Raw genomic sequence first — 24,383 nt, 5'->3', positions numbered from 1 at the left:
CTGAGAACAGGAATCTGTCGCTTCACTACACCCACCCAAAGTCAAGGGAATGGAGCTGAAAGCTTGAGTCTGTAATCTCAGTTAGAATGAAACACAATAGCTGTGAAGCAAGGACCAGATCCCACGCTCCAGTGAGGGAATTGTTGGTTTAGGAGTTATTTGGGGTAGATGGGGAGGCTGCTCATCTCCCAGGCAGATCCAGAAGTGTGTCTGTGTCCATGTTTCCCTGGGGAACTTTTCTTTCCTCCCTGTGCCTCTTTCACCTTCCTGTGTGCTTTGAGACAAGGGAATGGGTGTTTGTGCACAATGTGAAATTCCACTTTGTCTTTTGAGAGCGCTGAAGGATGAATAATTTCTTTAAAGTTTCCATGTGATCCTCCAAGACTTCCCCCAAACAGAAGGTTCTGAGCATGTGTTTTCTGAGACCTTAAAAATTGCATATTATGGGAGATATATCAGCTTTCAAAGACGTGGTAGTGTGCAGCCTGACACTCCTAGCAATCTCTCTTGCCCTTCTTTTCCTCCCCAGACTTGTCTGCAAAGCCTGTGGTTTTGCAGAGGGCTGTAGGGACAACTTCCTTCATCAGCTAGACCTAAACCTGGGGTAAACACCTCTCCTGTGGTTGTGGTTACCTGCTTTTCCCTCTACAGGGAAGGTCTGTTCTCAAATTTTTTCAGCTGCAGAGTAATAATCCTACATACCGTATTGTTCAGATCTTTGCAAGAACTTTTCTCCATTGAGTGAGAAATTAGCATTTCAAATTCTACGGGGGAGAAGTTGCCAAATTTTTTTATATTTTAAGCTTAGCGTTTGGAAAGGAATCAAAATATCTAATCCACTTTGCATTCCCTGCTTGGTCTTTCCTCCCTGCCTTATGAATTGGCATCCTTGTCCTTTGGGGGGAGAGCAATATTGTGCAACTCTATATAGCTTCTCTTGTGAAATACCAAAGTAATATTGCAGTGATCTCCAACACCCTTCCCAATAACTGTTAAATTAGCACAGGTGACATGAGGTTGTACTGGAAAGAGTTTATGTTCATCAGCTGCTTTGAAGGATGACCTCTGAATTATTGGCCAGAAGAAAAAATAGACATGCAACCACTGGGAATGATTTGGGATAGTTCTGTGCTGTCTGCTATTCCATAAAAGAACACCTGATTTCTGTGAGTTAAGACAGGTGGTCCAGACTTCAGAATTAAGTTATTTCTCCCCTCTTTCTTTTATTTTCTTTTTCCATCTCCTTTTTGGCACTTCTTTCCCTGCAGTGATGCTGGAGTTGCTGCTGCTGCCTGGGGGGACAGCCTGGCCAGAGCCCAGGGTGGCAGCAGCTCCAGACCTGGGTCGCTGTTGACTGGGAGGCGCATGGAAAAACACAGGGATAGTTTGCGTTGTCTAGGGAGAAATGGGCAACTGCTATGTTCTTTTGCTGCCTTTCAGGGGTAGTAAAGCTTCCTAAAAAAAAAAACCAAAAAACCCAAAACAGTATTTAGAGAGACCTGCAAAAAGAGGCCTTGGTTTAATACTTTGGGTGCTAAAGTGTGAATGTGTGAAAAGCATAGTAAGGATTTGTCACCAGTTGGCACCTTGTCCTCAGTGGCTGAGCAAGTACTTGATCCATTCTGAATACCAACACCAGGCATTAATTTTAGATCCCAGGGACTATGAAGAGTGCAGTTTCCAGCTCTTGACTTGCTGTTATTTTACTTATGGAAAACTGGGGAAACTGATACGTGTACTTTTTTCACCCCCAACAAGGGAGGTGGCTGTTTCCACTAGCAAGGACTTTCCTACCATGAAAGTGCATGCAAAACAAATTACTTCAGAACACAAACATTATTTTCAATCCTATTTTAAAACAAACAAATGTTCAGAATTTTCTTCTGAAAGCGAAGCAAAAAATCATTTAGCTTGTGTGACATGGGTTTATTATTCTAGCATAAGCATCTGTGAAAAATTTGAGCTGATTTTGCTTACATTTGTTTGGTATAAATAAGCAGTAACTTAGAGCAGAAGAGGATCAGGTCTCCTGTGTGTATTCTCCCATTGTTCTGGAGGGTGAATTTGCTGGTGCATAAATCTCACAAAAGGGATGTATCAGCCTGATGTGTTCCACGTGCAGTTGTGAACATGCTGAGCCACCTGCTCTGTGCTGAAGCAGCACTGCAGAACTTCACAATTGTTACAGGGCTGGCAGTGAGCAGGGTGAGCCTCTGGTCACTGTTCAGCTCTTTTATTTGTTTCACAGGATTGCTGGGGCATAGTTCTTTCCCTTCCCAGTTGATTTCTCTTTTGGGAGCAGACATGGGGATAGCAAAATGCATTTTGTGCATGTATAGTCATAGAATGGTTTGGGTTGGAAGACACTTCCAGATCATCTAGTTCTAACCTCTGTCATTGGCAGAGACAGCTTCCACTAGACAAGGTTGCTGAAAGCTCCATCCAACCTGGCCTTGAACACTTTCAGGGATGGGGTATCCATGACCTCTCAGGACAACCTATGCCAATGCCTCACCAACCTCACAGGGAAGAATTTCTTCCTATCTAATCTAAGCTTGCCCTTTTTCAGTTTAAAGCCATTCCCCCTTATTCTTTCACTACATATCCCTGTAAAAAACCCTTCTCCAGCTCTCCTGTAGTCCCTTAAGGTACTGGAAGGCTGAAACCCCAACTCTCCCAGCCCATCTCCAGATGAGAGGAGCTCTATCCCTCTAATCATCTGTGTGTCCTGCTCTGGACTCACTCCAACAGCTTCACTGGGGGAACCAGACCTGGATGCAGTAATCCAGGTGGGTCTCACGAGAGCAGGTCAGAGGGGGAGAACCACCTCCCTTGACCTGTTCTTGGGATGCAGCCCAGAATATGTTTGGCTTTTTGGGCTGCAGGTGCACATCGCTGAGTCAGTCCTACCCCAGAGATCCCGTGTTCAGGTTTTGGGCAGTACTCAGATTTTTCAGGGAGCAGGGCTGGGTATATGGCTACCTTTAAAAAAGTAAGACAGTAAATTCAGTATCTTTTTCAACCAGAGAGGAGAGAAGGATTGAGAAATAGCAGGAAAAGGAAGTGCATGTCTCAGTGCTGGCAGCAAATGGCACTGAGCAGGGGCCGTGCAGGGCAGCAGAAATGAGGCACCCTGTGCTCACAAAGCCCTGAGCTCCAGCTGAGGGTCCATCAATAACCACACTGCCCGCGGGCCCTGGAGCCTGCATGGAGTGGGAGTCCTGGGACACAGCCCAGCCCCAGCCTGTCCGCCCAGCCGAGCCCTTGGTTTTTATCTCCGTCCATGGAAAAAATATTTTAGATCATCTCATCGTTTTAAACATTTGGTAAGTGTTAATATACTTTCAGCTCAGTGGAAATAATCACCATATGGCTGTAAGATCTGCCATCTGTCCAGAGACGCTGGAATACAATTAGTCCATGTAGTCCATTTATCAATCTATAAGTGACAATATCCACAGTCCTGGCAACTTGGGCTGCTGACAGAATCAGCACTTGCATGGGCCTACCTGTCTGCCCTTATTACATCAATATATAAATGAGATGGAAAAAATCCCATCATTCAGCTGTGTCCTTCACCCTTGACAGAAGGGAAAAAAGTCTCTATTAGTGTAAATGAGACTGAGGAAATGGTATGCCTTAATTTTTGTAGCACTAATTGGATTTTTTTAATGTCTAGTAGACCTTCATTTCATAAGGCAAAGCCAGATTTAAGTGCAGTCTTTCAATAAAGAAATACCAGCAGGAGAGAGTATATCACAGGGAAAAAAAAAAAAAAATGTTCTCTTCTGTTGTATTAATTTCCAAGGCACAAAAAGCTAAATACTACAAACATGAGAAAAGTCATCTTTATTATCGTACAGGTAAGAATTTATTTCCAAGGTTTCTTGTTTGACTTCAGAAAAGTGAGAAGAGTTTTTCAGTAGAGTGAATGTATCTTTTTAAAAGGTCAAGGCCTTTTGGTTTTAAAGCTATTAATGATCTGACATTATAAGGGTTCTGACTTTAGACTGTTCTTGCCAGTCTCTCCCCTGGCCTGTGTCCTAGCCTGGCCCCTCAGGACTGTCACCTCCTTAAAACTGGGGTTAGATTTGGAATAGCTAATGCGTATCCAGAAAATAATTTGAATGTCTTATTTGGTTTTGCATATTGCCTGAATTCATCTTGCATAATAAGTTTACAAAAGGCATGTGTGCTATGTTTTGTTTATTCTACAAATTTTCAGCCAGCCCACGCTAATTTTTGAGACTCTGCTGACAGGAAAACGTAATTTTTTTGGCATATTTTCTTTTTAGCTGTAGTTACGGAACCTGCATAGCTTGAAAAATGCTGGTACTTGTAATTAAATCCTTCCATACCCCACACTTTGTATAACCTGTACATAACCTACAATCTTGGAGGCATTGATACGCCATTGAAGTGCCAGGGACCAGGTCCATAGGGATCAGAAATAAGTGGCTATTGAGGTTCAGGAAATTCTGGGTTAAGTTTCCCCCAATCTTACCTGCAAATATGTACACACTGCAGTGTAAGCAGGTTGCAGGGATTTAATTTTGTGGGGTTTGTAGCAAGGGAAGTGGTGGTTTTCTTGTTTTGTAGATTCTGTGTTGCTCATGAATAACCTGTTGGTTAAGTTTTTCAGGTTAGTAGTTCTCTCTGAAACTCTGGAGATTGCCAGAGGATCCTCACTTTTGCACCAGGGCTGCTGACAGCTTTTTATACCAACAAATAATGTACATCTCTGAGATCTGTACTGTAAATCTGACTGCTACAGATGGCGTTATATTTTTAAAGATCAAAGTGAATAATGTTAGCTTCTAAATGTTTGAAATTTCCTTTGTATTTTTAGCTTGAAGCAGAAGAAATGTGTCATTCTGTTATCTTATTGGCTACTAGGAAATTCATGGGTGCCAGGAATCGTGTCCTCCAGTTCCTGAGAGCTGCTGCCTGCATGCAAGCAGCAGTCAAGGCACTCTGCCTGTTGATTCTATTTGTCTATTAAAATCACCAGAAAAAGGGAATCTGCTTCTTTTCAGATTGTCTAATATAAACTGCATTGAGTGGGGACTGAGGCTGGCTTTAGCTGTGCCTCTTTGTGCCCAGCACCTTGCCCTTGCCCATCTGTGGGTTCCCTGGCTGTGAGCACAGGGGCTGTGCTTGCATTGGAACTTCTCTTTCCTGTTTTTAATACACTGTCTTTGGTGCTCTTGACCATGTTTGGTGATTTTGTCTCCTGGATTTGCTCTAGAAGGAGGCTGGTAAGATGAAATCCAGTTAAACGTGGTGGTGCTGTGCCAGCCTGGTGTTCTCAGCACAGGTGAGTCAGTACATGCACTGAAAACCCAGTGTGGGCATTGCTTTGCATCTTTCTAATCTCTTACAGAGCAAATTGCCTATCCTTTAATTGCTTTTAATTTTTACATCCTCAAGTTTCATTAAAGACATGCAGCCTTGTATTAAACCATCTGTTGGTGCCTTTTTCCTTGCAGTCCCCTGGAGTGGCCAGAGCTGAGGCTGTTGTTACCCCAGGTGCTCTGGCAGCAGCCCTGTGTGTCCCAGCACAGGGCACAGCCGTGTCCAGGACAAGCAGAACCCTATCCTTGGCTTCTGATGTTACAGCTGGTAGAATTCCTTATTTCATCCTTCAGGCAGTAGATCAAAAAGAGTTATACAACTTGTTCTTTAAACTGAACTGATTGGCTTTTTTTTTTTTTCTCCCCTAGTGTAAGTGGAAGAAAAGCCTCAGGGGAGAGCATTTGAATAGGGCATGGGAAAGCATATCGATAATTACATGCATGGATTAGTGAACAAAAGCACTCCCCTCCAAGGATCTGCTTAGTGCTGTGGCGTTTGAAATAATGGAGTGTTTAATCATATTATTTTGCAATAGTGAGGCTTTGATTACGCCACTGATTGAAATCAGCTTTTCAGATAGCTTTGTGCGAAGATACCCTCATCAGCCATGCAAATTCCTATAGCATGGGAGGAGAAAAAGTCATAAAGATACTGCCCTGGTGGTGTCAGTGGGTTTTACATGCACACACGTGGTGTTTCACTCCAGTCCTCTGTTTGTAGGTACCATGTGTTTTGACCATATATCCTCTGACATTTAGTCTCTTCATTTTGTAAATAGACATGAAATAACCCATACAACCTCAAATTACCCCGAGCCTTTTGCTCTGCAGAAGTACAAAGCATTAAAAGTAGTAATAAAGATCCCATTAATGCATTGAAGGGCTTTTCTGCTTGTTTATAAATGCAAAATAAATTCCTTCCCAAGGGCAGCTGCATGGAGTAGACTTTGGCATGTCCATGGTCCAGAGCTGGGCATCTGAGACATCCCCTTGTGCTCCTGGTCTGTGCCAGGATGGAGACTGCAGGGAAGGCAGCGGGAGGGAATGTGCTCCTGATCCTGCAGACCCGCTCTCTCCACTCCAGGGTTTACACTTTCAGTTTACAATGACATTTCTCCCTGAAATATTACAATGCAAACATTGTGCCACAGAGGAGGCTGTGCTGAAAGCATTAACTCCAGTGGAGCTGGGGTGAGCACAGAGCATGTAATCTTGAACCAATCCAGAGCCATATGATGACTTTGGGGGCTGTTCACATGTGATCCAGCTTCATTTGTCACGAGGGTGGGAGAGGTGCTGGGTGTACACAGAGTACAGGTATTTTTTTTCCAATTTGCAGAGTCTGAATTCAAATGGCCATGATAATGTTACTGAGGTGTAGATTTATGGATCCCCTTTAAATGTCTTTAAAAAAAATAATTCTGAAATTATCAGTTACACAACCACTTTGTCACACATGTGCCTCAACTTGTTTGTTTTTTTGTTTTTTTTTTCCCAGTAAGTAACCTTACCTATGGAGGATTAGTTCAGTTCCTGTCACTTGTATATGGAGGTTTATTCACAGTGTCTTGAAAGGTTAATAGACCTCTGGAGATGCCCCAAAATAAAGTGTGAGCTTCCTCAGTGCCCAAGTTAAGCCTTTTAGTTTGGATATTGGCTTCGTAAAGGCGCAGTGGTGTTGAGAGACCTCACAGATGTTACAATGATTTTCATACTGAGAGCTTTTGTCCTGAAGATTTATTCTTTTGGATTTACTGAGCTACAAATAAAAAATGAGTTTAATTGATGTCTGTGCTTTTAACAGACAATTCTTTAGCTACCTAGTACTATTCAATTTTTTTTTTTCCTAAGTAACTGGAACTATTATGTTCCCTAAAAATCCAAGAAGCCCTTTTACTAATTATATTCTTTTGAAATAATAATGCCTGTGAAAATATGGATTTTTTTTCACTAATTTCATATATTTCTTTAGGTGAGTTGGTATCAAATCTAATAACAAGTGGGCACCAGAGAATCATGACTGGATATTTGAATGAGTTGCATGACCTTGCTCTTGATTAACACTGCTGCCAGATTCAGCACTTCAACCACATAATGAGGAGCTTGGTCTGCCTGTAAAATAGGAATTTCAAGACTGAAAAGAAGGACTTTGAGTAAATTAGTAGCTGTTTGTTTCTTGTTCTTTCTCTTTTAGGGGCAGTTTAATTTTTGTCCCAGCAGCCTAGGTTTTCCAGAAGTTAATCCCTGTACCTTCTGCCCTTTTGGAAGTGAATGCCACCTGGGAGCCAGGGTTTCACCAGCAAGTACTGACAATGGCACTTTGAGGTGCCTGTGTGATTTATTCTCTGTTTAAAAAAAAAAAAGGGGGGGGGGGCGGGCAGCAAAACCTGGGTGCAATTATACCTGCTAGCCCAGCCCATCACTCCAGGCCAGTTTTCCCATCCCCTTTTGCAACTGATAGTAAATTAGTAAATCCTCCCCCTCTCTCAGCCTTGTATTGCTCCGGGTTACGTCTCCATCCTTATAAGTAATTTTTGCTGTGGAAATAAGTGTGAGGAGGAAGGATTGCTTGCACTGCAGGACCAATGGGAGCTGCAGGCAGGTGGTTTGCAGGCACCCCATCCCACCTTCCTCCACAGTGTGGAGGAGCAGCTGTCAAATGCACTGAGAGCTTCTCTCTGCTCTGTTACAGACTATTAATTCTTTTTTGTTGAGTGGTGAATATTCAGCTGTCGATTTAGCCTTTTGAATTCACATAGTCAAAAACTTCCCTGGGTAGATGTGGTATAAAAGTGCCCTGCAATGACAGTGATAGCAGAGCTGCAGAGAGGAAATGAGAGGATGACTTTTATTTCCAGGCTGGCTAGTGGCTCTGTTATCCTGGGATGCCATCTCGCTCTCCATGGCTGTTTCCTCAGGTGTAAAATGGAGCCATTACCCACCTGCTTTCCTCATGCTGAGTTTTGCACCCTTGCAAGTTGAAACAGGCTCTCATTCGCTCTGCTGGTTGTGTGCACTGGCAGCTGACAGCAGAGCCTGCCTGTGGCAGCTGATGAGGTCTGAGTGACCTGGATTAATTAGCATATGGCAATTTGGGAAGGGAACAAGCTGCCTGCTCTCATAATGCCAGTTTGCTGCTGCCATGTCCAAACAATGCACAGATTTAGTGTCTGCCTCTCCCCAGCTCTGCGTGTTGCCTGTGCTGAGTGGGCTCAGGCCACTGTCCTGGTCCCTGACCCCAGCCATGAGCTGGGCAGTGATGGGTGTTGAGGTGACAGTATCTCAGGCACTGGGCTGAGACAGCTGAATTTGCTGTTTTTGTAGCACAGGGGGATGCACTTGTCTTGTCTGGAGTGTGCACAGTGAGGTCAGAAGGCATCCTTTAACTTCATCCTCCGTCATCAAGAAACTAATTTGTGTGGTTCTCTTTTTTCTGAGAAGAGTTGATCCAAGGTGGCACAAGCGTTGAATGCATAGAGGTAACAGGTTGGAGGATAATGATCTCTAATTTTTGCTTGGAGCAAAGATTCATATTGTGTATGAACTGCAACTGCTCTGCTAATTGCTGTGTGTGACACCATGAACTGCAGCTTCTCCCCACAGCACTTATGTCTTCATCACAGGCCTGCTTTACTTCACTTTTGGTGTTTCAGGTAGAGGGGTTGGTTGTTTTTTAAAGCTTGAGATGTGCATGTGTACACAAGTGAGTAAAGTTACAAGTAGATAAACTATTTCACAGTTAATTTTTAGGCATCGTAACTTGCCTGGAATTTCATCAAGATGAGTATTTCAAATAGGAGACAAATCTCCATCAATTATATAAATAAATACAGATGGCACTCCAAACTACAATGTATGTACATAGAGGATTAATTCTTTTCATTCCGCTGTCAGGCAGTAGTGGCAATGTTCAGTCCAAATAACTACTGGCACCAATTTTATCATGTTGTGTTTAGCAGATACCATTTTTTGAATTGTGACCAGTGATGGGGGATATGTCACAAAGTAGGATTTTGCATTTGCATTTACTCTTCTTTCTTGAGAGATCCTCATTATCTAATACTTGTTACAGCAAATCAGTGCAGATCTGCTGGCACTGTCAGGTATTATAAACTCAATGTGTGCATGATGCTGGGCTGTAGCAGGAAGCACCACGTTCCAAAATCTCTGTGCTGACGTCTGCAGGCATGTGCATCCTCCACCAAATGGCAGATACATGGAGACATGTGCTTTTAAAAATTTTTTATTTCAATTGCTAAATTAGACAGTTAATGCAAGGTTGTCTACAGTTAGCGTGGGGAGAGCACAAATAATCCTGTGCTGTAAACTAGAAATCCTTATCCCAGAAATTTTAGGCAGTCTGCTAGTGAAAGTTTTAAAACATGTAATTAGTGGTTTTGCCTCCAGTGGAGTACCAGAGCTCCTGTCACAAATATACTTGATGTTCCAGATCCTACAAAAATTATTTTGTCCCAGTTACTTCATGGTCAGTGCATCCACCTGATGTGCACTTAAACGTGTCTGGGTGCTGATCCTGCAGGCTCCCATGTGAGTCACCACTTTTATTTACTAGCAAAAAGGATTGGTGCAGTACAGAAGTGTTCACTCCTCAGTGCCCCTGGAGCTGGCTCCACATGGCCCCCCACACATGGATCCAGGACCCGTGGCTCTCCCAGAGCTCCCTGTGCCACAGCTCCATCAGCCACCAGCATCCCACAGCCTGGAGGATGCTGGCTGCCAGTCAGCAAGGACTCTTTACAGCTGAAGTGATTTAAATCACTGGTTGTGCTCATGATTCAAGTGATAAACAAGGAAATTTGAATTAAATAATTTGAACTTTTCCTAAGTGAGAGCTCATTCCCCTTGATTAGGGAGAGTAATGCAAAACACATGGCTTGCAGCTAGTCACACTTGTAAAATTTGGCATGGTTGTATATTAACCAGAAAGTGATACCGTGTCTCACGCAGCTGTGGAGCACTTGGTTAGCTCCAGAAGCTTGTGGTTCGCTTTTTACATTCTTCAGGAAAGGTTAATGACATTGAAGGAGAGGGTTTGTTTTTTACTTGAATTTTTTCTCATATAAAGCAAGGACTGAAATTAAAGGTTGACTAAAAGGTGTAAAACCGTGACTTGAAAATTGAAATTATATTTATAAAACATGCTTGCCCTATTTAATAATAAGAAAACATTTTCTGTCTTAACTTATATTACCAAATATGAAATTATTAGGTGTGATTTTCTACTTTTCGTGTTCGACTTTTCAAGCAGCTTTACTCAACCAGTGGATGTTACTGTCAAATTGATTTTTAAACAGTTGGAGTTTTTAAAAGAGCATTTAATCAATCATTAACGACTTTGGTTAAAATTCATGAGATTTTAAATATTCATAAATTCTCTTTGCCTTCATGTGTGGGTCCAAGCCTGGCTGGCAGTGCTGCTGCTCCTGCCTCCCCTGGCAAACTGGCAGCCCCATGGAACAACCAGCTCACAGAGCTCAAACCATGCAGGATGTGTTGCCAGAGCTTCAAGTTAGCATTGCTTTGTTTTATCATAAAAGCTGGTAAATCTCTGATAAAATAAAAAGGAAAAGAACCCTGGGAAATGAAGTAATTCCTCTACCAGTAGAGTGCTTTCTTGAACGTGGAAAAGTTAGAAGTGAGTAAGAATAATCGTTCTCAATTTAGAGCCCTGTAGGGCCATGGTGAAGGGTTTTAAAAGTATCTAATTTAGCATTTCACCTGAAAACCGAGTGCCACAGTGTCATAGCTGGCTGTGAGTGCTTCAGTGGTGAGAGGAGTTTGGGATGCAGTGCGTGTTTGCCCTGGGCTGAAGCTGTGCCTCTGGAGTTTGTCAGTGCAGTTGGCTTTGCCATCCTGCTGTGGTGTGGGGACGTGGTGGCACCAGCTCCCAGTGCTGAATCCTGGGCTCTCTGGGGCAAGAGCTGAGCACAGAACTGCAGCAGGGCACGCACAGCCACAGAAATGCATCTTCTTCTCTTAATTACACCAGGAAATCCAGGAGGTTGTGTTCTGGGGGTGCTTCCTCTTCTTCAGGGAGTCAAAAATCAGTCTGGGGGCTTTGCTGACCTGTAGAACCACCTATGGCAGGAAGGCCAGAGGCACGTGGAGCATCCAGCTGGCCCTTCCAAATCTGAGTCCCAGCTAAAGGTCAACAGATGGGCTGCCTCAGGTTATTTAAAGTGTTTAGGTTTACGCATTGAATTTCCTTAGTTTTAATAATTTATCAACTAGCACGCTGTCGCTGTGACACAGAAAGACAAAATGCAGGTGGGCTTTTTTGTTGTTGGTAATCATAGGATTAGAAACAAAGGTTTTGCCTTTACTTCTTAATAAAAGAATGAATGGATAGATGGGTATTTGCAGCCCTGCACTTCACTGCCCATTGATTTATCCACTTGGATGTATGTATGCAGCTCCTCTTTCAACAGTAGCAGCTTCAAGATTGCTGAACAAATGGAGATAGATAGCTGTGGGGCCTTGCCTTCATTCTACTTTTATTATCTTTAGATTTACTTTATATGCTTACTGCACCTGCTGCAGAGCAGCCAGGCATAGTTTTAGCAGTGTTTTCTGGCATAGTTAAGATAACGTAACAGAATTAAAGTAGTTTGTGTAATAGGTTTGCATGGAGGAAAATTCCTAACATTTAGATTACAATATTTAGGTCATATTACCCTGTTTTTAGTAGAGTCAACTGAAAAGAAAGAACTATGTAAAAGGCAAAGAAATTTCAAAATAATTTTTCTCTCAGGGAGCGTACATTTCTTAAAAGAGTAAACAGCTTCGGGGAAACTTCCCCTCCCTGAATTTGTTGTTGCAAACTCCATGACCTCTATAGGTGTTACAGTGCTAATCCTGTGTAATGGATAATGAAAGTATTTAAAATGTTAAGGAAGCCTGCCCCTTTTTTCCACCCAGCTGAGGATGGCATTGATATTGGTCTGTGAAATGGGAGCTGGGCTCAGCAAGTTACTGATAAGGGAGAACTGAAGCAAATGCTACTCTTTGACAGCTGTAATATGGCAGTCCTGTTGTCATTTCAATTTATTTTGAATAAGTATTTTACATGGTTCAGCACAGCTGTCTGTCCAGAAACCTGCAAGCCCCTGGAAAAATTTAGAACTTTGTGTAAGTCTTGCAAGGAGAAAACCACTCTTTCATTTTCTCCCTCCTAAAGGAGCCTTGCTGGGCTTTGCAAGTTTACTCCATGTTTCCTGAGCTAACTGTACTCTTAAGTCACTTCATCTGTTTGATATTTGCAAATTTATTCCCCTCAATTTTAATTTAAATTTCTGGGTGGTAGTTCTATTGTAGTACCATTGGTTTTGAATCCTGTCATAATTCTGTCAATTACCTATTCATGATGTAATCTTTTGTGTGGGACAAGAATATACCGGTAATAATACAATTTATATTTGAATTAATGTAAAACATTATATAGTGTAGCTTTTGAAAACCGAAAGCATGAAAATGCACATGACAACTCAGTAGAGCTTGTTTTGTGGTTCACTTCTACTGCTCAGCTTGGATTAAAGGTATAGATGGCAGTGAATTTAGTTTTATGGCATTTAAGAAAGGCTTAATTCTGATCTTTAACCTAGATGACTTCGTGTGGATTACATTTGGTTCTTTTGGTCTTGTGTATTCTCTGCTTTTCTGTGTGATTTGCTTGGTCACACACTGAAGGTAAAACAAAACGCCTCCATTGTGTGCACAGTCTTCTTGAGGAGTAAGAGCATCCGGGGAGGGCTGGTGTGTAGGAACAGGATGTCAGAGGTGCTGCATCATCCACTGAGAGCTGAAAAGGCAATATCTGTATCAGCGCTGGAGTTTGGTTCTGTTTCTTTCCCCCCTCACTTCCCAGGGCGATTGACTGGTTTGCATCTAATGAAATTTTCATGCACATGCACAGAACAGTGGGATTCTGAGGAGAGAGATTAATATTTCAATAATTATAGCCTGCCTGTGTGTCACTGGAGTCCTTGGTGGACCCACAGAGGAGCCCTGGCTGGAGGTAGCAGTTCACAGGAAAGTTGGCAGGAGGAAATCCAGCTGTGGGGGTTTGTGGCTTTTGGGAAAGGAAGAATGCATGTGAATGTCCTTTCCTGGAAAGAAATATTTTGAGGAATAGACGGGTGCTGGGGTAGTTTAACATGGGGAGAAAAGAGCCACTTGTTCTTGGGCTATGGCAGTAACTTTAGGGTGCTGAATGTCACTTAGTGATGTCAAGGAAAGGCTTCAAGGCTGGTGTATGGCTCAGCAGTGTCACTGCTCTGTCTTTTCATTTGGGGGATTGCCAGGTGCTCTCTGCCTTGTGCTTTCGACATGCCTGGTCAAGGCTGGGCTGCTGGGACATTTCACCTTCTACAGACTCATGTATCCGTTTCTCCTGTCCCTCTCTATTCCAGAGAACAGCCCATCTTCACCACCAGAGCCCATGTCTTCCAAATTGACCCCAGCACGAAGAAGAACTGGGTTCCTGCAAGCAAGCAGGCTGTTACTGTTTCCTACTTCTACGACAGCACCAGGAACAGCTATCGGATTATCAGCGTGGATGGAGCCAAGGTAGGGGCTGGAGGTGCCTGGTGTTTCTGTGTGGAGAGGTGTGGGACTGGCAGCCCTGGCTGAGCACACACAGGGGCTGCATTAAATGCAGTGTGAATACTCCATTTTTCATATAATCCATTAAGGAGACTTATAGTGATAATTGGAAAAACACAGGGCACCCTAAAAGTCATTTTGCCCAGCTTAGTCGATTTTATCTCTGAGGAATTTGACTATGATAAGTGAGCCAAGGACAAGTGTCCAAATTGAGTCAGTAGCATGGTATCTAAAACAGCCACCTATGTTAGGGTAGGTAAGGCTGAGGCCGTTTTGGTGATAAAAATGTTCTTTCTAAAAGGAATGAGGAGTCAGATACATGCAGACTATAGCTTTTAATGTAAATGTCAGCTGCATTTTCACTTTTGCCTGGCTGAACTATTTACAGTTTAGTACTAATTTTCTTCAGCTTTTGCACTGGATTTCCTCAGCCTTAGGTGGCAAGTTAGGGATGAAGGCTCTTCCCCCAACCTTTTTTGTTAATTTATTTTGAATTACCAGAGAGGTGCTCAAGTGTTTGCTGTAAGAATCCAAATCAGTCAGTCTGAATAGATTGCTCAGACAACTGTTTTTATTACAAACTACATTTATCCCTCTGATTAGTCCCTCCAAAGTTGCTTGATGGGTAACCACTTTCCCCTAGCAGACCCCAGTCAGAGGTATAAATGAAAAGATTTTGCTCATGTACAAAAATCATCGGTCATTTCTGTCAGAGCACAAACCACAGGGTAACAAGATGAGTTTACAGCTTGTTTATCTGTGTTCCTGTTCAGATAAGGATGTTAAAATATCACTCTTCTTGGAGATAGAGATCACAGAAATCATCTGTTATTAAAGCTTTTCCATTTGTCATGCCTATTTCACATACTTGTTTTTCCAAACATCTCCTGTGCTATATTTGGTTATATATTGGCTTATAAATCAGCCATGCTGCATGCTTTAATTGATGGTAATGTTTCATTGACACCAGTACAGCATTAATATCTCCCCATCACGATGCTGTTTGCTCCAGTGTGTTCATTCCCAGGAATCATTCCCAGGAATGGTGTGGTTTGCAGCTGGCACACACAGCCCCTGTGACCTGCTGGGGGAGCTGAACCCCTGGATTTGCTTGCACCCCATGGATGCTTGTGCTGAGGCTGCTGCTGGGCAGGCTGGTGGCTTTACAAACCCGGGCAAGTGCAGCTTCCAAACCAAAACTTCTGCACTCACAGCAGTGGCTCGCTTGATTTGTGGGCGTGCATGCATGCATTAAGACCAATTAATGAAAACAAAGTAATTACTGCATGTGGTGGGGGAAGCTGCAGGGGCAGCGTATGGCCACAGCCAGATGTTCTGCCCAGAACTGCAAAGTGTGTGCTGGGAGTGAGCTGGGCACCCAAACTTTGCTTTGTCACCTACTCAAAAGACACTCAGAAGGAACATTTTCCCCCCATCCCCCATTTTAACATGTTCCAGAAGAAGGTGAGCTTTCCATGATTAGAATTCTCCCCTGGGGCTTCCCAAGTGAGAATCAATTGCTGGCCACATAAATTATTCCTCTTGTATTGAATCTTTGCTGATTAAGGAAGAGGTCAAGAATAGATGCTACCTTCATGCTCACCTCTGGAGAGTCCTGTGACCCTGCCTGTCCATTTTAAGACAATTGGGAAAAAAAATCAAAAAACCCAGTGTTTTTGCCAAAGGAAGTTAAAAGTTGCGTTTTCCCCTTTAAACAGCTATTGTTTAGTGTTTTGACCTACTTTTCCAGCAAGAATGAAACTGGGTAGAACTGTAAGGAAGAATATAGACAGCTTCAGATGATGGTGTCCTGCTTTCTGTACATCTCATTAGAATAGTCTTCCGTGTGTTGGCAAATACCAGATGGATTAATGTGACAGCATCACTGTGGGCATAAGTTATGTCTGCTTTAAGGACAAAAAAGCTGAAGCTCAAGTAAATGAAGGGACTTGGCCCTAGAAGGAAGGCAGTGATGATGGATGTGTATCTCTTACAATTTTTCATCTTTGTCTGCTCTGCAAAGGGGCTGTTCTAACAGTTTATTTTAGACAAACATATATGATTCACATTGGCTTGCAGAGAAATTTCAGTTAAATCCAACTTGTGTGAAGATGCTGGATTCATTTGGGGTTCTATTTATTCTTTTTTTTACCTTATGTTGACATTACATACTAATGATAAAAATATTTTGAAGAAATCAATAGTACAGGGTTACTTCACTTATATATTGGTCATCACCTGGTTGCATAAGCTTGATTTTTCTTGTAGTATTCATCATGTCACCCTGGGCAGTGTTGAATTGCAGTGTGTGGAGGAGCTTGGAGCTGCTGGAGCCCAGGAGCAGAGCACGGGCAGGCTGTGCAGTGTCACCCCGATGAGTCCTTTCCTCCTGATGCAGCACTGACCTGATGGGCTGTGATCCTTGCAGGAGTGCTTTCCTCAGGCAGCTGCTGCTGTCCTCAGAGGTCCAGGCCCTCTGCAGTGCCCTGTCCTTCAGTCCCATCCTCTCTTCTCCCAGCAGGCACAGCCTGTCCCTGTCTCCTCCTTGTCCCCTCTCACCTGGGGTGCAGGGCAGAGGGGAGCAGAAGGATTTAGCAATGGGATTAAGGTGGGGATTAAGGGAACTGCTGAGCCCATGTGTTTAAAGGTGTAAATATTGGTAACTCAGTTTGTGAGCCTGGCTGGCAGAGGAGCTGCCTGGCTCTGCTGCCCACTGCCTTTGCCTTACCCCTTGGGGAAGGATGGGAGAGTCTGGATGCTGCACATGGAGGTGGTGAGAAAAATGTAATAGAAAGAGAGTAGGGTAAAGATAGGAAGCAGAGTGAAGTCTAGGGACCTTAACTCTTCCCTTGCAGAGGAGCATTCAGGAGTCCAATATGCAGACCAGCCAGAAGAGAGCATACTCCTGCAGGTGCCAGGTTTCTTTCAAATTGTCCCATCCCAGTAACAAACCCATAAAAAAACCTGGGAATGAAGCACTGCAGAGAGGAGACCCTAGATTTGAAACAGTGTGTACCACTTTATTTCCTTCTGTTTTCAAAGCTAAAGACAACTGTTCTTCTGAACTGTGTCTTTCACAGAAAAACAGGTGCTGTGGACAGGAGCTTACAATTTATAGCAAAATATTTCACAGATACCATATGAGATTGCACTGGATGGTCTTAACCAAGATACCATGACCAAACAAGGGAATAGATTAGTATATATTTTAATTACATACATAATTGACTTGTATGTTGTCAAGCAAGTCATTTCATCATGTTTTAAGAAGTTTCTAGCCAGAGGCTAAGTGCAGCATAATGAATGCTGGAGGAAATGATACAGTAAAATGCAAGGGCACACACTGATTCAGAGTTAATGAGGCAGCCAAGAGACTTCACCATGTGAAAGTGCCCAGTGTTGTGTGCAGAAGTCAACCCTGTTGAAAAAAGACAAAATATGGTGATGGTGCAGGGAGGACGTGAACTTGTAAGTGTCCAACTGCTGTGCAGTGTACGGGGAAAGACACACACAGGGCTCTTCATTAAAAGTGACCTACATTGCCCTGCCTTTTGGAGGCAAAAAGAAAGTCTGACAGTATGAAAATTATGCAGATCTTGGTCTTCCTCAGGATTAAAGCATGGTAGTACCCTGGTTGGTGGGTTTATTTATTTTTTATAAACTGGAATTATGTGTTATCCAAACAGTACAGAGAAGAGGGAAAGGAATTTGAGATGGAAATATAATCCCTCAGAAACAAGCCTCTGCCCTCTTTTCGGATGTTCATGTTGTATTTCTATAAAACTTGTGACTGCAACAACATCATTTTTCTCTTTTGAGAAATGAGCCGTTAATGAGGGACATACAGCTAGCTTAAAAATTAATAGGCAGCAATAAAGTGCATAGTGAGACATCCTGAGTTGGCAGCAGCAAAGAAAAGTGACACAGCAAGAGTCATCACAGATGCCAGTCCCCAGTTGTCTCTGAGAGATGCTTAAACAGATGACTAGAAAAAAAATTAAAATCAGGCTTTAAAAGATTACTACATTGCAAGAGTAATTGTGGAAAACACATCATACAGAAATAAAGACTGTGTTTCAGAGGAAAAAATGTCAGCTGACACTCATTCCCAGTTACTAGTTAATTTAAAAGTTTATTACCTGATAATTACCTCAAATATTGGAGATCAGCAGCTAAGTTGGGTATAAGTGTGTGAAAGTACTGAAGAGAGAGCCAGAAAAATTGCTGTGCTGGGAAAGCAGAATCTGGGTCTGTTTCTGAAGTAAATTGCAATTAGTAAGAATAAGAATATGGGCCAAATTTTGCCAATCAGTATTCACAGAGTGTTCCCCAAAGTGAATACATTGTATGGTGTGATGAAGCTGTTTGATCGAGTGGCATCTATGGAGGGGACAGTGTGATTTACAGAGGACAGTGAAGCTGGCAGGGACACAGCCCCAGCAGCCTGTGGCAGCAGATACTGAGGGAGGTAAGAAGGGCTGATATGAAAATCTGCTAATAGTTGATATATTCCTGGCTTCCTCAGTTCCTGTACCAGGGAACTAATTGCTACCTAATTTAATAGCTGCCCACCTCTTTATGACCACGCTTTTCTTGTTGTCATGATTGGAGGCAGGTGTCCTCAGCACACAAAGAGAAAATTGAGTTCTTCCAGTGATGTGTTCAGAGGCTCAAAACAGATCTTTTTCTTTGCCCATGGAAAAGGAATTATTTTAAGGCATAGTTGTTAAAAATATCCTGGAGTATTTTGCCAAAAGGTGACTCTTAGATTTCTGAATCTTTTCTTTCAAAGGAAAACAATTACAGGCTATGGTAGCACAGATGAAATTCCTTCATCTGGCTAGATATTTTCATTCTTCTTTTTTCCTCCATTGACGTAAATTCAACCATTAAACCAATAGCAACTCTTCTGCAGGAAAAAACCTACCAAGTAATTCATATATTACAAAATTTTTGGCACTGAATTATAAAAGGCTTCTGGCAGTGTGTACCTCACCAGGGGTCTGCGTTGGTGTGGCAGCATTTAACTCTGCCTCTAAGACCTCATGGGCATGATTTGTGATAACGTGTGGCAGCAACAATCAAAATATTGTCTTCTCACTTGGCATTCAGAGTGTCAGCATGTGTGTTCACCAGACCCCACACCCGATGAATTAGGTGCAGTGATGTAGGGTGTTTTGCTTTTTAAATGCTTACCTTTTCTTAAATACCTAAGTTTTTTAACTTCCTGATTTTTCAGGTTTAATAGTTTTGTAGTGGAACTACAGAGGGTGTTTTTCAGCCTTGGGTAGTCAAAGATAGAGGGATGTAAAAATAAATGAAAAGTGATCTTACAAAGTGGTATGTTGGCTTTTCTTTTAATGTCTATAGATAAATCCTGAAATGCTATGATTTTGAAAAGTGTGGGTGAGGGTATTTGTATGTTTTGTCAAAGGGAGGGAGATTCTTTGATTTCTAGTTTTGCCTGCCCTAGTTTTATTTATGGCCCTTGCTTGTCAGGAGTGCTGTGTGCTGTATCCCAGAGCAGTGTGGTGCTACTGGGGTCCCAGCCAGATGCCCTTTGCCTGCTCAAATGCCAAGAGGCCCCACTCCTCACCCTGAAAATTATTCTGCTGACTGCAGCACTGGCAGGACTATGATTTCCAGAGAGTCCCTGCTAGTAAAATCTGATTAAAATACAAATATTTTTTTACTCCATCTTCTCAAATCTTTTTTTTTTACCAATGGATAACTGAGACAGAGAATTTTGTTTTTTCTACACCTTCTTCTGCCATGCTGTTTTTGCTCTCCAGGAGCCTTTGTTTTTTTTGCCTGCCTTCCAGGCTGGGTGGGAAATCTTTTCTGGTGGTTCCAGAAATTGTGCCAGCCATAAAACATGGACTGGGGGGAGGGGGGACTATGAGCTCAGTATTACTTAAATGTCTGACACTCAGAACTGGCATGGAAAGGACCTTTCATCTAAAGGCAGCATGTGACACTCTGATGACCTTTCCTCAAAGGCAGCATGTGACACCGTGCCCAGAAGACACATCCAGCTTAAGGGTGACACTGCATTAGGGCAAACCAGTGCAAAGGAGTCTGGGTTTGGACCTCTGAAGGTCTGACTTCATTGATCCAGTATTTATATATATATATATATGATAAATTTGTGCCTTCTTGGCAATATCTGCATATGTTGTAAAAGATTTCCAGTACTGGCCTGGCTGATGACTGTAATACAGAAATTTAAGTGTATTTGATGGCCTTTGTCCCCTCTTTATCATCATGTGTTGTTTCATGAAATATTGGTGTTAATTTCAACGTGCCTTTTAGCACTGTAGATGATACCAGAGTCAACAGATGGAACTAATTAATGCCCCATATAAAAGTTACACTGTATCTTTTGGAATACAAAATATGGTATAAAATACAATTTTAGTGCATGGTCCTGTCTTCTAGCATGCATAGTTTGTGTGCATGTTACAATAAACATCTCATTGCCTTTATGCTACTGAGATGACTATTAAGTAAAAACAGTAGTTGTGGGTTTATGATTTCCTGTATGCATTATTTAATCACAGAATTATAAAATATCTTGTGTTAGAAAGGAACCCACAAGACACATCAGTTTCAAGTCTTGGCTCTGCACAGGACCACCACAAATAGATAATAGAATATATAAGAAATGGATAGATAAATACTATTGAGACACAACAACTACAATAGTATCAGTGTGTATATACTGTTAGTCCATACTAAAGCCTTTGAAATAATTTTGTGTCATTTCCTCAGTCTCACCAGGTGTGTTTTGTACTTTTCCTGGTTCAGATTTCCCAGGCCTTGCTGGAGAATTGATGCTCATCTGCTGGAGACATGTTCTAATACCAGTAGTGCTAAACAAAAGACTTGTAAAAAGATGCTTGAATAATCCCAAGATGCTTTTTGTGGTGCCTTTTGGTCATGTTGTTCTGTAAGTAATGAAACTGGATAGAACTGCTCTCTGAGATGCAGCTGCTCCTTTTGTAGAGAAGTTCTTCGTTTTGTATTATGATCAGGTTGAGAGCAGAACATCTGTCCTGGACTGAGGCAAAGCCTACCAGCCTAACCCATGTTGGAACCTGTATTTCACTCAGAAGGTGAAACAACTTGCAGTAAATAATTAATATTTTAGTGGCTATTTTCTGATTTCATTTAAAGGTGTTAAGAGTGTGGTGAGGCAGCTTCCAGATTTTTTAGCATCAGTTGGGATGATTCAGAGAGAGCTCTCAGTTTAAGGAGCAGTTGCCATTGGTGGGTGATGCTGGTGCCTCCTAGGCAGGGGTTGTTTCTCTGGGGCAGGCTGGGAAGCAGTGCTGAGGCTGCAGCAGCCCTGCAGCCAGGGGTCAGGGCAGGAGGGTCTGCATGGGGTGCTGGGTCAGGCACCTCAAAGGTGTGGAGTGTGCCCTGAGTGTAAGTCCTATGAAGTATTAAAGACAAATGGGGATGTTGGGGTTAGGGGAAGCTGGAGTAGGACAGACTCAAATAGGAAGGGAGATAAACATTTTAACGTGAGGATTAGTATCTGGGGTGAACACACTGAGGTGTGTGCTGCATCCTTCTGCTCCATAGAGCAGGAGTTCATATTCCTCTCAAGGACATCTTTGAAGTAAGAATGAATAAAAGTAAGGAAAACAACAGTCTCTGATGATCTGAAAATATTTGTGGTGTCTGCGTTAGGAGTGTACTTGGCTTGATGAAAGTTGCTTGAGTTTTAGTTTCTTTCTAAATATTCAAATAACTTGAGAACATTTTCTTTGGAATTTAGTGAGGGAGAAATACAGCAATAAGGAGAAGCAGAGCTGTCAGCCAAGGATGAGACTACTCACTTGCATCATCCTTTATTTGCTTAAGGTGATATCAAGTATTCAAAAATTTAGGCTGAGGGGATGGGCAGGATTTAATAACTGGGAGGACAACTCATTGCCTGGAGTTGTGTCTGCAGGAGAATTGTCCAACAGTTGCTGAGACAGGTTTAGATTGGTAGAGCTGGTTATATTGGGTACACTTGTGTGAACAGGTCTTTGAATATTCAGGGGATGAGAAAAAATGGTTAGGGCTTAGCTGGAATAGATTTTTCAGAACTAGTAATACTGGTGAAGATGAGCCAAGAATAGAAGGAAAAGATAAAAATGTTTGCACTAAAAAAGACCTAGAACTCCAGGTGAGAAAGAGAGCTTGTCAAAAGCTGAGAAAGGGAGCAAAGTAAATGCCAGGAAATTTGGTGGGTCACTTAAGATTGAATCAACCAGAAACCATGATCATCTCCTGAGGTTGTGTTCTGGTTTAGAAAAAAAATTGAAGTCTAGAGCTGTAGAACTCATACCACTAAATGTTTCTATATTAATCTCTTTCCAAGTTATTAACTTTGAAATGCGAAAAATTCTCAGTTCATTTCCTGGATTATTTCTGGAAGCAAATCCTTCAGAAGCTGGTTAGTAAGCTTAGGAGAAAGCATACCAGAGTGCTGTCAACAGCTGTATCCTCGACAGAAGAGCAGAAGCACATCTGCCACTGTTTGTTCCTATCTGGCTCATTTTTTCTGCTTGTATGTGTGTTGTGTGTGTCACTGGCTCTGGAAAGACCACACACAGCTGAATCCAGGAGATTGCAAATACCTTTCCAGAAATGAAATTTGTTACTCACTAAAAAGAAAAGATACAAATACCTGTAAGGATACCTGTAAAGATAAATCCGGTAAGAATTTCTTGCTGCACCGCTGTTGGGGGTTGGTTTTGGGGTTTTTTTGTTTCTTTCCCCTTCCCTCTTTGTGGAATTTTCCCGATTGACATGCTAAGAAGATAGCTAGTGACAGGGGGAAGGGGGGAAAACCTCGAGGTCAGAAGCAGGTAAAGGAGAGGGGGAGGTACTTGCTGCTCATGGAGTCGGAGGAGGGCGGTGGCTGCTGCTCCCTCCATCCCCTCCATCCCCTCCATCCCCTCCATCCCCTCCATCCCCTCCATCCCCTCCATCCCCTCCATCCCCTCCATCCCCTCCATCCCCTCCATCCCCTCCATCTAGCACCAGGAGCCCTTTTTCTGCTGTGGGACCCCACACTGCTGCCTTCCCCCTTCAGCCTGCTGAGCACCGGGGCAGACACAAAAGTCTCTCCTCCATCCCTTTCCCACCTCGGACACCGCTGCCGTCCCCCCAGCCCTCCTGCAGCTGTGCTGGACCTGCCCCATCACCACTGGTACCTGCAGCACAGGACTAAAGGACTAAAACTGGCTTACTGCTCTCTTTGGTGTTCATTTTGTAGCTGTTGTTTTGTTTGTCTTGTTAGATATGCTAGTAAAGAACTGTTATTCCCATTCCCATATCTTTGCCTGAGAGCCCCTTAATTCCAAACTTACACTAATTTAGAGGGAAGGATTTATTAGCTCAGTTTCTAGGTCCTGCTCTTCCCTAGCACACACCTGTCTTTTCAAACCAGGACAACCACTTACCAGCAAGTAGGGAAACTCTGGTCTGGTTTTTAAAAACCCTCTGTAAAATTACTCAGAAAAACTCTTCCAGAACTAGTGTTTCAGTAACTGGCTGGCCACTCAGAGTGGCTTCTGATCACCAGACTCGAGTGTGATGTGCAGGACCTGAACGTGCCAGAGAGGTCTTTAAACCATGTGATGTTATTGTGAATAAAACCTGGGCATCCTGTTACCTCCTAAAAATAATGTACCTGTCCATCGTGGCCATTGCTCATGCCAAGGGACAGTTTTTCCAGATTTTGGAGAAGAACTAAGCTGTCCTACTGCTGACCACTCTTGGGGTGTGTAGGTTGCTAAAGAGTAGAGGAGTCTTCAATGATGCAGTGTGGTTGTGCCATTTCTGCCTTTCAAGGGGGACCTTCAGGCTTCAGTGAGGCCGTTGTCATAAACTTGAAGAATGCAGAAAATTATCAGTGCTTAAATAATTGACTTAGGGCTGTGGTTATATGCACACAAAGATGGATATGCTTTTATTAATTCTTCCAAAAATACGGTATGTCTATGGGAAATGCAATAATTTTTTCTAATTGTAATCAAAGCAGCCTTCTACCTCACCCCAATATTAGTCACTAGGAAAAAACCAGAATCTCCACTGTATCCTTCTCCCTTTCTGTGATAAGTTTGGGATCTTATTTCTCACATGAAAATAATACGAAAGCATCTTGCTTTATATATTTTGTAAATTGTTGCATGAAATTCCTGGGTAACAATTTGTTCCAGAGGGTTTGAAAACCCTTGCTGTAGATTTTCTTCATGAAACAGCTGCTGGTGCTTTGAATCGTGTGGGTGGGTGGATGTGTGTGCTGTGCCTAAAAGGAAAAAAAAATTCTAGTCAGATGTCAAAGCAAAAATAGGAGATTTTAGAGATTTAGACTGGGTGGAGGAGGTGGGAAGCCAACTCTGCAGA

The 24,383-nt window shown here is 42.6% G+C and overlaps 1 protein-coding gene across 1 annotated transcript in view; it reads left to right on the top strand.

The window, feature by feature from the left end:
• Window positions 1-3,833: 3,833 nt before the first annotated feature.
• Window positions 3,834-24,383, top strand: part of HOMER2 (homer scaffold protein 2) — a 41,513-nt gene continuing 20,963 nt past the window's right edge. The window contains exons 1-3 of the mRNA XM_062501707.1: window positions 3,834-3,863; window positions 8,485-8,522; window positions 13,784-13,940. Of these exons, the coding sequence (XP_062357691.1) occupies window positions 3,834-3,863; window positions 8,485-8,522; window positions 13,784-13,940 (225 nt within the window). The remainder of the gene's footprint in view (window positions 3,864-8,484; window positions 8,523-13,783; window positions 13,941-24,383) is intronic.

Source organism: Cinclus cinclus, chromosome 13, assembly GCF_963662255.1.
Source record: "Cinclus cinclus chromosome 13, bCinCin1.1, whole genome shotgun sequence".
Taxonomy (NCBI): Eukaryota; Metazoa; Chordata; class Aves; order Passeriformes; family Cinclidae; genus Cinclus; species Cinclus cinclus.
Note: the sequence above shows the minus strand (reverse complement) of the source record. Positions and strands in the feature narration are given on the sequence as shown.